The sequence below is a fragment of the Coffea arabica genome, chromosome 10c (assembly GCF_036785885.1).
Source record: "Coffea arabica cultivar ET-39 chromosome 10c, Coffea Arabica ET-39 HiFi, whole genome shotgun sequence".
NCBI lineage: Eukaryota > Viridiplantae > Streptophyta > Magnoliopsida > Gentianales > Rubiaceae > Coffea > Coffea arabica.
The window spans coordinates 3,101,773-3,118,376 of NC_092329.1; the positions used below are offsets into that span (position 1 = coordinate 3,101,773).

Genomic DNA, 16,604 nt, shown 5'->3' on the forward strand with positions numbered 1-16,604 from the left:
AGACAAATACATTAAAAGAAGGGAAAAGCTATTGGATAGAAAATTACAAGTTGATTTGATGGGATTCCTTTTAATTTATTGGATACAAAATTACAAGTTGATTAAGCTGATATGAATACTTTTGCCATAGTGTTGCTTATCATTAAAAAAAAATACTATAAAAAAAAGGTTAGTTGCAGAGTAAATTGAAAGGATGATTTGATGCATCTGACACCCTGCATTCTATAGTCCTACGTTAATTTTGTTTTGCTTCTCCAAGCTGGAATTCTGTGTTCCACATGCCATGTTTCGTTGGGAAAGGCAGCCTCGTTGTGGTCGTGGCAGGTGGAACTTTTGCTATAATATTTCCTTTTTCTTTTTCTTTAACAAATTTTTTTGGAAAAAAAATTAGGAACTAATTACTGTAGTAATTGGAGCCCGATTGGCCCCACTAATCGCAGGGAGCTTTGACCTTGCTCCAAGATCGCAGAAAAACCTAAGAATATCTCCTGCCTCTGTACGAGGAGAGCCTATAAAGAAACCTCTTACCGGCGACTCCTTTCCATAAACGTTGAATAGTAACGTGGAAAATCCATTAAAACGTGCATCACATAAATATTTTTATTTTTTATTTTTAAAATATTAATTTTATGTCTTTTATAAGTTTTAGTAAAATTTAGTTTCAATCTAAGTTTTTTATCACTTTTTATTTTGAATCCATCAGAGTGACTCACGCGTGATCATTTTCAGAAACAAAATGATTAGATACCATTGGTAGTTAAAACAAATAAGTTAATACACATTCATTTTTACCTCTAAAAATATAGAATTGGACCTGAGCTATATTTATTTTTCTTTAAAAAATTTAGATCTAACTCAATTTATATTCATTTTTTTTCCATAAAACAAGTGGGATCTAACCTTTTTGTACTAAAAAAAAATCACATATGAGTCACGTGATGATTTCAAATTAAAAATTAGTTGAATACCTAGATTAAGACTAATGTTTGCCAACTTAAACTTGTAAGGAGTGTAAAATTAACATTTTAAAAGTGAAGGCAAAAAAATTCATTTAGCAAAAATGTGAATAACATTTTGAACGATTCTTTCTAATAAATAGAGGGAAGTAGAAAGGTACTCTCAAGGACATGGACAAGCAGACTAAAAAAAATGATGGATATATTATGACAATTTCAATATTATTACCATTCATCTTTGAATTGCAATACTTTTGCAGAATAAATTATACTTTTTACGCCAAAAATGACACTGAACCCAATTCTTATCACGTATTGAAATGGGAATAAGAAAAGGAGAAGGGAAGTTTTCAACAAATTACCCACCTTCATGTCATCATATACACCAAGTTGAGGCATCAAGACATGAAGCACCATGCATGAATAGAGAAATATGTCACTTGAAAAAGTTCATTCTTCAATGTAAGTGCCTCAGATAAATTTGAAAAAGATCGAGTTGGAGAGACAGAACTGTACAGTAATTTTGTTTCGTTAACCTACCAAAAGACCATTCAATCCTGTTTTACAGTAACCAGCAAAAAATTTGCATCATTGCTTGAAAAATACTACTGAAAGATATTTTCTTCACCCTGCAAAATAAGTCCTGTTACTGAAAACAACCGAACGATGATTATCGTGACGCAATGCTCCTTTCCAGTGATGACGACCGTGCTTGACTTTGTTAATACGCTTATCTCACGTGAAGCAGGCGCAGTAGTAGCACGTTAAAAAAAAAAAAAAAAAGTCTTTTGAATGCTGATTATAGGGCCTTTTCTTGCCCCGTAAACGTTTAAGCTTTATTTATTATATATCCCGTTTCTACAAAAAAAAAAAAAAAAAAAAAAGTAGCACGTTTAAAAAAAGAATGAAAGAAATTGAATTTTCCACCCTATCCTTCGAATTAGTACTTCATCCATCTTCCCTTCCACATTTCTCTAGCCCGCCGTGTTGTTTTGACCCATGTCTAGGTCTCTATATTTCTAACATCATCATCGTTTCTTAAATTAATCCGGATTTATGCCTTCTAATTAGACCCATCAGGATTGTGTTTTTGGTAGGAAAGCTAATGGGATATATTACACTTCTTTTAGCAAATTAATAGAGATACAGTAAATCAACAGCCTTAGCTTTTGCCGACCAATGGAATAATTCGGCGTTTGCCATTTTAGTGCACCATTAAACTATTCATTATCTGTCTTGACAGGATAATCTTGTTTTTTTTTTCTTTTCTAACTGGATAACGTTATTTTTTTCAGACCCAATTATCAAAGCACTTTTTTTTTTTGGTGAGTACATTAAGATTACTCTCTCGGGCAATGACTAATAAGATGCTGCATTATAAAAAAAAAAAAAAAAAAAAAAAACCCAAAAGAGAGAGATAATCGAAGTTCATTACTTAATACTCCTTTCATCCCATTTTATTAGTCTTGTTTTCTATTTTGATTTGTTCCAAATTATTTATCCTAGTCTAAAATGGGAAATGAAAAAAGACCAAATCTCTCCATTTTACCCTTGTTTCAATTTCCAAAAAGTGCATTAAAGTCATGTTTCAAAATTAATTGCTCTAACCATCCATTGTATAATTCAAAAATTTAAAAGCAAATTAATAATAAAATTTGAATTTAAATGAAGGGGGAGTCATGGAAAGAATTATTCAATAAAACTCCTAAATTGTGTGCAAAATTGACCATGATAAATAAAATGAGATGGAGAGAATAGTTAATATGAGTCCTCGCTCATGAATGCCAAAGCACTAGAGTCCATTGTGGACTTACCAAGGATAGAGGTATGCTTTATTTGACACCATCACTCAGGGAGAGGAATGAGTCAGATGGTACGAAGGAAGAAAATGCAAATGAGAGATTTTAGATTCGAAATCTCCCATTTACCAAAAAAAAAAAAAAAGACCACCCAAGTAATTGGAATTATGCCATAGGTGTTATTGAACCATTGGAAGGCAACTTTATTTCGTAAAGGCAACCAATAAGATTTATAGGCACACAACTAATTAATCAAATGATCGTGAAATTTTTGGTTCAACTCTTTTTGATACCTTGTTTTTCCCTCTTCTCTGTAAAATTTGTATTCTTTATTTTAAAAAGGTTAAAAAAAAATTGTTCGGCCAATCCTATGTCGAGGGGCCCCACATTAATTTTATGGGCAATGGGCAACCAGCAGGTGTTGTTTTCATCCCCTTTTTTTTTTTTTTGAGTATTTTCCACCATGCTACATTTCTTGAATTCCACCACCACCACAGCTCATATCGATAGCCCATACCATGTGAATGATAGGCAATTGGATGCCTTCGCAACTGATATCTCCGAGAGGCATTGTTTAGTAGTAATCAAAGTTATAACTTGCATGTGAAGGACGGGCATGCGTGAGGATTGGGTTGGGTTACAGTAGTATATTTTGCTTAGATGTTGTCTCTTTCACTGGTATGCAAATACAAATTGGAGATGTCTTCTGACCTTAATCGGCCGTACAATATATTTTAGTATACGCATCTATATTTTAGTACATGCCTAGTTTCTGATTGTAATTAGCTGACTTATTATGTAAACCTTTCTCTGTGAACAGGTTGAAAACCTCACTAACGTGTACTTTATTTCTTGATCAATGAAAATTACTGAAATTCCCGATCTCTAGATCGATCATCGCTTTTACATATTCTTTTTTTTTTTGTGGACAGCTTCATTTTAATTGAACTTATTTATATCCCAAGATTGCAAGCATAATACTTTGAATTAATCTTTCCTACACTGTCAGTGTATATACTGACGGGATTGGATGAATGCCATATCATCTGAATTTGAATTTAAATATCAAATTTTGTATATGTGACATGCATTTAGACCCGCTAGTGTATACACTGTCAGTCAGTGTATAAAAGATTTACCCTAATACTTTTTGCATGAGTTAATTGGCCAGTCAACCATAAAATTCCTATCGGTTGAGAGCAGCCAATCTACTCGACTTTCTCCTTTTCATCCGTTTCATGAAAAAACGAATCATACGTACGTGCTCCCGCAGGCCCGAAAATGCGGCAGAAAATATCGGACAATTCAACATTATCCTAGATCAATCACCACCACGTCGGTAAAATGGAAATACCTAAAAAAAGAAGAACCTAAACGCAGCCAGTTTGGTTTCAAATTTTCTTTTTTTTAGTAAATTCAACCCCAGGAGAATCCAATCACTTTTCGCAATATCAAATGACGACTCATGTGAAAGGGAAGTGGGAAATCGCAGATTGGCCGTAACAGAAACCGCATGTTATATGAATTTTTAATTACCCAATTGGGAAAGAAAATTGGGTAATGTTTGGCAAAAGAGGAGCAATAATTTGACTAATGGAATTAATTAAAAGCCTCTGATACATACTTTCTTAGAAGTAGTAGTACAAAAATCCGATAAGCAACGCATCCATAAAACAATTATTGTTCGAAAAATCTTCCTCTTCGACGAGCAGCTAACACTCAAGCTAAAGGACAAAAAACGCTTTTTTTTGGGCATAATGTCACCGCAAAAAAGTCACTTATGTTCCTTAAAATCAACGATCATTAACAGGTTGAAGATTAGATCCACACACATATTATCAGCTGACAGATGTCCACTCTCAAGTGCATATGGAAACGGACACCCGTCCATCCAAGTTCATTTCATCTGGACAAAGCTTTTGCTAAAATGGAACTAATCACCGAATTAATAATAATGCGCAGATACAATATCATAATACTTAATGATTTGACCAGTATAAGAGAGCGGTGCAAGATAATGACCCGAAGTCAGATTACAGGGGGCGTGAATTTAGAAGTTAAGGATGTCGGGATGAGAAATTGAAGTAGTCTGAAACTTTGCACGTTCCCCGCCCCCAACAAAAATGGGAAAATTGTGGTCAGGCTGCATGGGACAAGAGAGCACTTTGCGCGTTCTGAAACGAGGATTGAATATGTGGACGATATTTGTGATCTCTTCTCGAGAATAGAATTGAATCAGTCGGTTCGGTTGTTTAATACTATTACTGTGTCTATTCGTGTTTTTGTGCAAGTGCGGACAATGGCTCCAGATACAACTAAGATCTGATGAGCTGCCTTGTTCGTCAACTCACCCAATTGAATGGGATTCCTGATAAATTTCAGTGCAAGTCGAAAGATACAGAATTTACACTCGACAAGGCTTTGGAAGGTCACAGCACAGACGAAAATTAGGAGTGTAATCCAATCGAACGTGCTAGTGTTCAAAGTTATTTAATTATTTTAGCAAGTTTGAAATTTTATTCGAACCAAACTTGTTCATTCGTCGAATCGAATTTGAACGAGTTTTTCTTTCTTTTTTTTGGGTTGAGTTTGAATGCTGTCAAACATCAAACGTCGTTCAAATTTGATTTGACTAGTTAGACAAATCAAGTTCGAACGAGTTCCTACCAAGCTAAAGTCGATTCGAGTATCGAGAAGTTTGATTCATCTTTCAACCCTACGTAAAACGTCTGTGGGATTGGGACTTGCAAAGAAGTGGACTAGCAACTTTTCTTGCTCTTAATTAGAGTCTGATGGGTACGTACGGCAATGTGGTGAGAGCGCGCGAAATTGTACAGAAATTTCAGTCGGAAACTTTTGGTGATGTTGCAGGGTTAATGTGTTCCTATAGCAACATTCCTGTTAATGTGGGTCATAGTACTTCAGGGTGCCAACCTGCGGGGCTACGTCCAATTTGTACGAGAAGGTAGTTTAACTAATGCGTTTAGGGTAGATTAAAGTGGATAAACCATTATGATGCATAATAACTTGAGCTTGTAGATGAAATAATCATTCAATAATTAGGTGATTACACGGATAACTTCAAGAATCATGTGCTGCTGTGGTCCTCCTGGACTGTTTAATGGAGCCTAGTCAATCTTATAAATCCACTTCCACATGGACAAATCCGCAGAACAACACGCTCTTTAGTTCAATATCAGCAATGTCATTGGACCTCTGTGGTCCAGGGACTAAACTTTCCTCTTCTTCCCCAGGAAACGGTCCAAGTTTATATTACTATTTTATACTTTTTCTTTCTTTCTTGAGTGGATTGTAAGTGTCCAAGTTTTGAAAAATTAGTTCTACAAATCGCCCATTGAAAACAGCAGATAAGAGTGCATCTCTCTCATTTTCTGCATCCGCTAGAAGCAATGAGAATCAAACAGTAACCCCCAAAATTATACAAAAAAAAAAAAAAAGGATGAATCATGTTGAAGTAATCGAGAACAGGGCTCGAGTAGTGAATTGTGATGAAAGCCATTAACCTTTCTATTTATCATTTAACTTTTTTAGGCCTTTTAGGCAGGTAGTACTGTAGCTGGCAAACCTCTAGTTTCACAGTCGGATTGGTCAGTACAAATTCAACAGAGTCTCTTTGTTTGGGAAAGCAAGCAAAATTCAGATGTCGATGATAATCAGATGCCTCGTGCATAATCATCCCTAAAGATGACGAGACATCTCTCTTTTCAAATTCTTTTCTCAGGAGGGGGAAAAGAGGAATGGGTAAACTGAGAACCAAAGTTCATTCCGAAACAGGGAAACGAGGTTCCTCAACCTTGTGCAATATTTGAAATAACAACAACTTGAGGAGGACTAACACACTAGATAGAGACTTTTTGACCATGACAAGGTAAGAATTTCCACAGCGGGATATGGAAATGAAACCTTACTTGAAAGTTACTGCAGATCCTTGCACCATCTGGAATTCAAGTCTATTCGCAATGAAATCCAAAGATGATAAACTCGTAAAATCTTGGCAACCATAAAAATTAAAAAATTAAGAACAAATAAATAAACAAGAAATATCAAAACTTTGATTATGTGAATATGGACAACTTCCATTCACGGTTTGGTTTTGTTCGCCAAGTAGTCAATGTGCACGCAGCGTCTGTTTTTGAATAGCCACCAACATATGACACGCAAAGCAAAATTTTTGGTCCCAAACCCACAAATGAAAGGTGAGATTGGATTTTTGGTGGACAAAAATTGGAATTTATGCGTCTGCTCAGAGAAAAAGAAACTATTTCCACGCAGAGTGGGCTACAAAAGGTAGAGATCAGAACAAGTGCTGATATAATAAAGGTATTTAGAACCTATTTTCAGGAATCTGCTGCTAAAGAACAAGGAAACGCGCACCTTCCAGTACTTGTTTCAATCCATGTCTTGCGATCCCAGGTCTGACTTCATACCGCATATATTATCAAGATATGCTTTACGCAAAGTTCTATTTGTCTCAAATACAAATGTAATTCTCCCCATCTGCAATTTCCACAATTGCATTATTGCAAATATAGCACAAATGTAATTAAATTTAAATTTATGCTATATGAGAAGAAAATGTTGACCTCATCATATCATAAACATTGAAGGGAAGAACTGATTATTTGAAATACCTAGAAAATAACAAGATTTTTGGCCCTATGTTTACGCTCAAATAAGAGACGTAATTGGCTGAATGGCAAGGTCATTAAAAAGACATCTTGTAAGCAACTGCTAGATCACAGTTGAATGTTCAGAACTCTTAGCAGCTACTATCACAATAATCCTCACACGTTTATGGTGTTCCAGAGCAAGAAAACGAGTCACTCTTTTATTCAAACCAACCAATATTCCTCCCAAGTTAAAGAATAGTGACATTCCAAAAACTAATAACAATTCAAAGAAAAATAATGTATCTATGTTCCATTAACACATATTTTTATCAGGGGAAAACATGAGAAGTGGGCACAATTAGCACCTATTAAAAATAATCTATTTTAAGAGATAAAAAGATAAACAAATAAGCACTGTACTCCAAACAAGAATGAGCATACCTCAATTAAACAGCCAGAAATAAGGTTGACATTGTGCCCAGGCAGTACTTCTTTGCCATTAACAAAAGTTGGACATTTTCCATGGTTTTTTAAAAGAAATGATCCATCAATCTCCATCTTTAAAGTGGCCTATTAAAAAGCAAATAGAAGCAATTAAGAAACTTAATAGATGATAATAAACACACACAGAAGGTCAACATCTATTAGACAAAACTTGTTTAGATTTAAAATATGACTTCCTCTTAAAGGTGAGATGTTTTAAAGATAAAAGGAAATGAGCTCCTAAAATATTGGATTTTCAAGGATAACCCTGCTGAATAAAAACTGATAAAAAAGCCTCTTTAACCAAATGCTTGTAGTCATGAGCATGGTTATGCTTGTTTACAACTATTCTCTCTTGCTTTTAAGTACTAGCATAATTAGTGTTTCAATTTTTTCCAACCAAACCCAAGCTTTCTTCTTCTACTCTGCAAGCTAAGTACAAATAAATCTGAATTTTAATCAGCATTACAGAAGATCGGATCATTTCTGAACATTTTTCAGTCATAAAATATGCATCTACTCATTCTACCCCTTTGGGAAGTGCATGCAAGAGGTAGGAGCATCATTTCACCTGTCGTCTGGAAATCTTGTTTGCACGGGCTTCCCTTCCCAAGTCAATATCAACTTTGAAATCTTTTGTTCCTCTCCCCAGTAACACCTAAAATCGACCCAACTTAGCAAACTCCATAATGAAACTTTATTATTAAAAAGAGAAAAGAACTCTACAATAGCATGCAATTTAAGTCAAAATAATCAATTTTTTTTTAACGTAACATGGTCATTTTAACACTAAATTACAGAAATTTGCATCCATAATTGAACATGTATTAGAAAACTTCAGGCAAGTACTCTATTTTCAAGACAACAGAGATGCAGAAAGGGCTCACTATGAAAATCTGTATTGAATGACATCCACCCCCCAAGAGAAAAGAAAAGCATGCATCATCTGATCCATCAAACTAGCCTTCAGATAAATCAGTTCACCATAGCAAAGCCATAAAAACCATAATTGGTCACTGGGTCAGCAAACACTTATTGGAACTCATTTGACTTAATGAGGCACTGAAAGAATCATAATACCTCGGGTTTCTTTATGAAGTGTCTTGAGCGGCGGCCATATAGAACAGCAAGTGCTCCCTGAGCTGCAATGCATCTCTGCACACAAGCATCTGCAGCCTGCTCCAGCCTTATGATTGTTTTTCTTGCATCTTCATGTTGGTATCTTAAGACTGCAAATCAAATAAATGTCGTTGACTGTAAAAGGCTGTCTATCCAATCATTAAAATGTTAATCACAAGACACGGGCTTAAGTTTCCCTCAAACTTCGAACACTACATTAACATGGAGATAAGACAGATATCATGTGTCACCAGAATCAAGAATGACATTGAAAAAGTTCAATTGACTCAAAATTTTTGTTGATCTGGGCATTAAAATGTTAATTACAAGATACAGAGTTAAGTTTTCCTCAAACTTCAAATAAAGGACATTAATAATAGAGACTAGGACAGACACCATGCAATTTCAGTGAAGCAGAAATCAAGAATTTCTAAAACTGGTAAAGTTCAATTGATTCTGCTGACTAATATTTTACCAGAAAAATCTTATTATCAACCGAAATGGACATATTATTAAATAGGCAAAACTCCATTTACTTGAAAAATATTTAAGAAGTCATGACCAACCCCCAAATTTCACACTTAGGTTAAACTTCTACTTGAGACATAATAAATCTAAATCACTTAACTTTTATCAAGAAACTGAGAATACCTCTTGGACTGTGATAAACATCCTGATCATCAGGACTTAAATCCATATCGAGGATCTGTAATATAGTGAGTAACAAAAATCTTGATGTTAGGAAAGCAAAGATTAACAGAATACTAAACTTTAAATTAACAGCAATGAATATATTACCATTGCTTCAACATCAGAAAAATATGGCACATCATCATCACTCTCACAAGAAAACTCTTCCTCATCAGATAAAGCACAATTTACAGCTTGATTCGGAACTATCTGTCCTATGGAGTACAATTCTGCATGTATATCATCGCTTATCTGAACAGGAGATATACAATCTCCTTCCTGCTTACAGACGATAGCTTTCTTTTGTCTGTCGTAATCACCAGAGTTGTCATTTTGATCACTGTTTTCTGCTTGCTTCATCAAACCATTGTTAAGAGATTCGTTGATGATATCCTTGTTGCTTAAATGTTTTATATTAGCACCATTTGGACACTCACTACCACCTGTCTTCTTGAGTGCAACATGTGGGACATCACTACAAGGCAGTTCAAATCTAAGCCCGTCATCATTACATTGATGGTTATGACCCATTTCTGATAGAAATCTTGATTCTTGGGGAGGCACATGTACTTTACTGGTGCTTCTTGGTTCGCATTTGACCATAACTCCAGCAGTAGCCTTTTCACCATGTGAGAAATCATTCACAGATGAGGTCATGGGATAATAAGCTTCATCAGATTTTGCATTAGTTATCAAAGAGATAGATGAGCATGGCATCCAAATGGGAAGAAAAACATCGTCATTGTCAGGAATCTCAGTGTCTTCAGTGTTGAGTGTGCAGCAAATAACTCCATTGCGCAGTTCTGGAAATATAGGATTCACAGTCAAAGCAGAAGATAACCTTTGAGCCTCCACACTCCAAACTTGTCGCCCGTCACCACAATCATATTGCTCGTTTTCACCTGAATCTCCAAGGTGTTCAGCGATAGACATATCAAGACATTCCTGTCCCTGGAGTGCAGCACTAGGAATATCAAGGCATTCCTGTCCATGGTATACAGCATTAGAAATATTAAGGCATTCTTGTGGAGCGACTGAAGCTTCTGATAGACCTAGACTGGGTACATCACTTCCATCAGGAAAATCCAACAAGAGTGAGCTTAAGTTCTCAATATAAGATTTATCAATGATGTCCTTCCCATCAGCATCAGCATCCATGAAAAGTTGCTCATCCTCAGAAGTGAAATTGAGCAACGAATTGGATAACTGTTCAAAATACTCTTCAGCATTTGGAGCCAAAATGTTCCTTTCATCACCTATTGTTTGATTTGAAGAAAAATTTTCAGCACAAGGAGAGAAATCAGTCATGATACCAGACATGGTTTGATCTTTTATTTCAGATTTTGAGGGGACATCAATGTCGTCCAATATTAGAAGTTCATCTTCTCCATGCTGTTCATTATCTCCAAGGCAGACACCAGGGCAAGCAGATGCTGAAATGTTGTCAATGCTACTCAAAACTGGCATCTGAGTGATAGGAGAACAATAACCCAAACTCTGTAAAACAGTACCACAATCAGATAAAGATGAGTTAATCACCTGGCATGTAGATCCAGAACAGGCGTTTCCTTCTTTATCAACACTTTGACCAAACATGTTTTGGGGTTTTTCCTCTACATTCAAAGATTGAAGTAAATTACAAGCTTGTAATTCTTGAGATGGGCCATATTCATTAATTGAAATGTGATCCCCAGTCAAAGAAAGATTTTCGTCAAATGGAGGACAAAGATTTTGAGGCTGATTGCCTTGACCAGGGGAAAATCTATGATGATCATTTAATCCTGTACAACATGCAGCAGCGGAAAGACCATCACCACATGAACCGCCTTCATTGACTCCAAGTTTTCCAAGAGAATGATCTATAGCTCCAAAATTTAGTTCTTGATTCCCAAAATAGTTTGAAATTTGATCTCCGAGCAGGAAACCATTAGATGTAGGTCCATTTCCATTTCCAACATCACCATAACTCGATTCATCCAGAAATATCAAATCTATCGAGTCAAAAGATTCATTACATATTCTTTTTCGCATAGTATAATAGCATTTACGTACAGTTTTTGCTTTTCTCTTCCTTGAAATGCACTTTGCCTCTTTATTATTGTCAATCCTGTTCAATTTTGATTGTGCCATTGGAGCAGATTGTTCAAACTCAATCATGCGAACTGATGCCTCAAAAGAAACAACTGGGTCATACAGAAGAGTATGCCAACGATCTTGCAATTCTTGAACAGTAAATCTGTGAGAAAATTGCACTGCGCCTTTTGCAAGGGATTCCAATGATGCACCAGCCTAAAGCAGAAGAAAAGGAACCACAAAATGAGCACTCAGAAAACAATCTTTTCAGAATAATCATGACTAATCATAAGAAACTACAAAATTTTGGGTGCAAGACTTTCAATGATGTAGTGCATCCCTCTTAGCCAAATTCATTGCCATTCCGGGGCTTTATATAAAGGGAAATCAACAATGTAGTGGATTCCCTTCTATCAGCACATCAAGAATATCTATAAGACAAATGGCTCTCCAACCATAAGCCTTCTGCAACGACATAGCAAGAAATGTCGCACTTAATATGATGGGAAGCAGTGAAAAATCCCCATGGCCACCGTTCTGCTTTGGTAGTGCAAACTCTAGCCATAACTATACTACTACTACTACGCCTGAACTTCCCCATCTAAACTAAACTCCACTATCAGTTACTTCACCCCTTAGCACTGTAACTGAAAGAATAAACTATATGTAGTATATACAGGTATGCTTCAAGTAAAGCTTAATAGAAACGCAAACAATGCATGCAACTTTCAAGTCCCAAGGACAAACCACCAGAAGAAATGCAGCATAATAAAATTGGAGTTAAAAAAAAAGGACCTCTCTTTCGAAAATCAAAAGCACAACTCAATTCAACACAATCGCAGCCGAATTCAGTTAAATAAAGTAAAAACAACCCAAAACAAGAAAAAAGAAAATTTTCTTCGTACTGAAAACACGAAAAATAATAGAAAAAAAAAAGAACAAGAAAGAAATAAAACAACAGCAACAGAATTTCAATAAAGCAAATTTTCCTTAGTAAAGCAATTCTGAGAAGTCCCAAAAAAAACAGAAATTCTGAGACAGAGCACAAATATATTATTGTACATGTTATATTTGGATTCTAAACTTACCTCAACGGCGTTTTTAAGCAGAAGATCATCTTGGGGAAGCCAATGAGTTGCCACCGGAGCGAGGGCTCCCATGTCTGCCCCAACAAGACTTACATAAAAAACTCTCTCTCTCTGTCTCAGTTATTCCCCCGGTGCCCCGGCGCCGCTTTCAGGTTGTTCTATCTTTGTACCTCTTTGCTAATTTACCTTTTTCTTTCTTGTGAGTGTCTTGAACTTGTGAATTCTTTGTCTCCAGATTGTGTGAGAGTGTGACGGAGAAAAGGATTTTGGTTTTAAGAGTGGGTCACCACTTCTGAAGAATTGTAGAAGTACAGTAGGAGTCCTAGAACTTTGTTAGTTTCTTACTCTATTCGCCAGGAAAAAGGGTTAATTTCACTTTATCCCTCAAACTATATATGAAATCTCACTTCCATCCCTAAACTTTAAAATGAAACGTTTAAATCCTTAAACTATGAAATCCTTCCCAACTAAGTAAAATTGTTGACGAAATTCAAAAAATCATCACTATTATTGGGGCATGAGAAACACGCATATGTAAGTGTTGAAAACCAAAATAACGAGAATACAAATATCATTTCGCCCTAAAATATCTAACAAACAAATAAACAAAGTTTAGGTCTATATATCTATAAACCAATTCCTTTATATGTAGAACCCTCTCCCCCTTTATATGTAGTATAGATTTTTTTTTTCTACACTGTGGGTATCCGGGACCACCCGACTAATCCCACAGTGTCCAAACAGAGCGGGTTTGACCGATGCCTAGGACGTAAACAACTGGGTTGCGGACTGAAATCGAATCCAAGTGGACTTTGAGTAAAGTCCCAGCCTCCACCATCCGAACAACCCAGCGCGGGCTTATATGTAGTATAGATATTAGATTGCTTTTTTTTATTTGTTTGTTGTACATTTAGGGGTGAAATTACATTTATGTCCTTGTTATTTTGGTTTCTAATACTTGATAACCACACTAAATGAGTGTGTTTTCGCACGCTCCAGAAACAATGATAGTTTTTTAAATTCCGTTAACGATTTTACTTAATTAGGACAGATTTCATAGTTTAGGGACTTAATTGTTCCATTATAAAGTTTAGGAACTGAAGCGAAATTTCATCTATAATTTGAGGGGGTGAGATGGAATTAACCCAAAAAGGAAAAATGAAGAAACTTCCAAAATTGGACTTGGGCCTCCTTGTCCTTATGTTGAAATTGATGATTAATAAGCTTTGAACCCGTTTGAATGGCAAGTTTTTTGAGTTCTTTTTTTTTTTTTTTTTGGTAAGATACTATATCGATATATATAAAACAAGAAAATTAAAGAATGTGTTGAGATAATATTTTTTAAAAAATTATTGTGAAAAGTTATACAATCTAAACAAGGACAAGCTATTCGTATTTTTACGTTTTAGAAGAAAGAAATGTAATTAAAAAAGAAACGGAATATGTGTTTTGTGTCAAAAGTTTTGAAAAGAAACAACACAGAAAAAGATATCAAATGTATTTAAAAAAGAAATAGAGATCATCACAACGTAGAAATAGAGATCAAATGTATATATATAGTACATCAAATTGCTACTCAAGCAGGGCAAAAGTCGTAAGATCCGAGCTTCCACCTCCACTGTGAAGATTAGGCTGGGTAGGCTGAAAGCGTAATGCCAACACACGAGGATAGCCAAGGACCGGATTGTAGTCCCCTCCGCCGTTATCAACCAAGCCATAGTGTGGATCCTCTCCTCTAGCATCCTGCGTACCAAATTTTCCAAAAAAAAAAAAAAAAAAATTTGTGATAGGCCTCCATCATTTTCACATACTCATCATTTAAAAAAAAAAAAAAAAGGAAAGAAGAAAAGAACTAGGCAGCTCACCAGTTCAAGCAGGAGATTTCTGTGTATTTCTTCAACATTCCTCAGCTGCAATTGGCATGTTGGTAACCAGCGTGGTATGGTAAATACCAATTTCATAAATGCATACTAAAAAAATGAGAAAAAAAAAAAGAAAACATTTCCAAGATTTTATATTTCAATCAAGAATACCTTTTTCTTGTGAGTCTCGATCTGATTCCCAATTACCTTATACTGATGCAGAGAAAAAGACTAATTTTAGAGATAAAAGAATAATAGGTATCATGAACCCTCCAACGGAGGGTATTTAATTAGGAAGTGATTAGATATGTTACTTAGGTTAGGTCCAATATCAATTTGTGATATAGATTTAGAAAGGGAAAAACAGTGGATAGCATTTTGATACGATCCAAGAAGCATTGGCCAATTGTAATCCACACATGAAGGCCGCGAGTTTTACAAACCGTCTAAAATTCTGATTCAATTAATGGAGAGGCATGTTGGATTCATATAGGCCTAATCTAATCAAAATGCAAACAAATTCAGATGGAATTTTTTAAGATATTCTGCTTCTATTTTTATTGGTCAACATATATGTTTGAGGTATAGGGAAAAAGGTAGCCTTTACAAACTACTAGTGATAATTTCTCATAGGAAGAAGTGAAAAAACGACATAGCTTTTCCTTTATTCTGAAAAGTTCTTTTAGGTTTTGATACGCAGAAACAAGAAATCTTCTTGATACCCTAGATCTATGAAGCAAAATTCTACCTTCCTCTCCCGAATGGCCCTCAGAGAATTATCCACGTCTTCCATGAGAAAACCGAGCTCATCATAACTCAGATCATTCAAACTCTCCCCCATCCTCTGCCTGTTATTTGTTTTTTTTTTTTTTGGAAAAAAAATTACTCCAGCAAGAACATATTATTAAATTGAATATTCAAATATAAAGAAGCAAACAGACAAACAGAGAAGAACCTGATCTCCTTACGAAGATTTCTATTCACGTCCTTTAGCTTCTTCAATTGCTCTTGCATTTTCTGAGCCAAAAATTTGACAGAAAGCAGATTTCCAGACATAAAAAGTAAGTAAAAAGGAAAAAAAAAAAAATGTAGGCAGGGAATAGAAAAATCAAGGACCTCATAGTGGGAGCTCCAAAGATCAACCCCTACAGCCTTTTGATACTGATCAACCAACTGCTTTGTCCTGTAAACCAAAACAAAAATGTCTTTGCACAAGCATCAAAAAGAGAAACCCCAGTAGGGGCTAGCTAGTTAATTACCACACGCAGAACACACAGTAAAAAAGAGCTCCCCGGACACGTACGTGGCCGTGGGACTGATGTATTCATGAAGCTTCTGGGTACTGGAGACCATGATGATGGAAACTCTAGCATCGCACAGGACGGTGAGCTCATGAGCTTTCTTAAACAGCCCGTTTCTTCTCTTAGAGTAGGTCACTTGCCTGTTGGTTTGATTCTCTATCCGCTTGATCTGGATCTTCCCACGAGCCATTTTTTGCCCTTTTTCTAAAACTATTACTACCTCAATCTGCTCCTCCTCCTCCCCCTTCTATACGACTATTTTCTTTTCTCTTCTTTACGCCTAAGCCCTCTTTAAAGAGTTTTAAATAGTCAGTTGAGTTATATGAATCTAGCCATCTACCAGTATTATTACTGTTCCTACTCAAGAAGAGGATAAGCGCACATGGATTTTCTGAAATGAAAGGAGAGGTTGAGAATTGTTTAGATCCATGGGTTACTAAAAATGGAAAGACTTACCAATTGCGCGAAAAAGTGTTGGCAGAAGTTGATAAAGTTGTTTAAGAATCAGTCACTTCTTAGTTATCTGTCACTGCCAATGCTTCAAGATTTTAAGACTCTTCTTGCTGTGATTGGGTCCCAGTCGTTGCTGAAATTTCCAATCC

The 16,604-nt window shown here is 35.7% G+C and overlaps 2 protein-coding genes across 5 annotated transcripts; both read right to left on the minus strand.

The window, feature by feature from the left end:
* Nucleotides 1-6,518: 6,518 nt before the first annotated feature.
* LOC113713508 (uncharacterized) lies at nucleotides 6,519-13,299 on the minus strand. Of its 3 annotated transcripts, none has more exons than XM_027237242.2 (7): nucleotides 12,840-13,271; nucleotides 9,787-11,967; nucleotides 9,640-9,694; nucleotides 8,950-9,098; nucleotides 8,441-8,527; nucleotides 7,828-7,956; nucleotides 6,519-7,273 (listed from the first exon to the last, which is right to left on the minus strand). In XM_027237242.2, exons 1-7 carry the CDS (start codon nucleotides 12,909-12,911, stop codon nucleotides 7,166-7,168), a joined length of 2,781 nt encoding a protein of 926 aa, XP_027093043.2. In that variant the 5' UTR covers nucleotides 12,912-13,271; the 3' UTR covers nucleotides 6,519-7,165. The 3 variants fall into 3 exon arrangements, 1 of the variants encoding a protein (XP_027093043.2); XR_011822386.1 differs by lacking the exon at nucleotides 6,519-7,273 and adding an exon at nucleotides 8,757-8,833 and having other exon boundaries at nucleotides 7,903-7,956; nucleotides 12,840-13,299; XR_011822387.1 differs by lacking the exon at nucleotides 6,519-7,273 and adding an exon at nucleotides 8,757-8,815 and having other exon boundaries at nucleotides 7,903-7,956; nucleotides 12,840-13,298.
* A 1,015-nt stretch (nucleotides 13,300-14,314) lies between these two features.
* LOC113714952 (floral homeotic protein DEFICIENS-like) lies at nucleotides 14,315-16,584 on the minus strand. Of its 2 annotated transcripts, XM_072068964.1 has the most exons (7): nucleotides 16,005-16,584; nucleotides 15,818-15,884; nucleotides 15,657-15,718; nucleotides 15,450-15,549; nucleotides 14,873-14,914; nucleotides 14,705-14,749; nucleotides 14,315-14,582 (listed from the first exon to the last, which is right to left on the minus strand). In XM_072068964.1, exons 1-7 carry the CDS (start codon nucleotides 16,190-16,192, stop codon nucleotides 14,412-14,414), a joined length of 675 nt encoding a protein of 224 aa, XP_071925065.1. In that variant the 5' UTR covers nucleotides 16,193-16,584; the 3' UTR covers nucleotides 14,315-14,411. The 2 variants fall into 2 exon arrangements, with proteins under 2 accessions (XP_071925065.1, XP_071925066.1); XM_072068965.1 differs by lacking the exon at nucleotides 14,873-14,914 and having other exon boundaries at nucleotides 16,005-16,452.
* Between the last annotated feature and the right edge of the window lie 20 nt (nucleotides 16,585-16,604).

What these genes read in the sequence shown, in the direction of transcription:
- LOC113713508 (XM_027237242.2), bottom strand. Translation starts at nt 12,911, where the DNA reads ATGGGAGCCCTCGCTCCGGTGGCAACTCATTGGCTTCCCCAAGATGAT. An exon ending in TGCTTAAAAACGCCGTTGAG is followed by an intron (nt 11,968 to 12,839) that starts GTAAGTTTAGAA and finishes CTTCTGCTTTAG; the next exon opens with GCTGGTGCATCATTGGAATC. An exon ending in ACTTCATAAAGAAACCCGAG is followed by an intron (nt 8,528 to 8,949) that starts GTATTATGATTC and finishes GGTCGATTTTAG; the next exon opens with GTGTTACTGGGGAGAGGAAC.
- LOC113714952 (XM_072068964.1), bottom strand. Translation starts at nt 16,192, where the DNA reads ATGGCTCGTGGGAAGATCCAGATCAAGCGGATAGAGAATCAAACCAAC. An exon ending in TACATCAGTCCCACGGCCAC is followed by an intron (nt 15,885 to 16,004) that starts GTACGTGTCCGG and finishes TTTGGTTTACAG; the next exon opens with GACAAAGCAGTTGGTTGATC. An exon ending in GAAATCTCCTGCTTGAACTG is followed by an intron (nt 14,583 to 14,704) that starts GTGAGCTGCCTA and finishes TTTGGTACGCAG; the next exon opens with GATGCTAGAGGAGAGGATCC.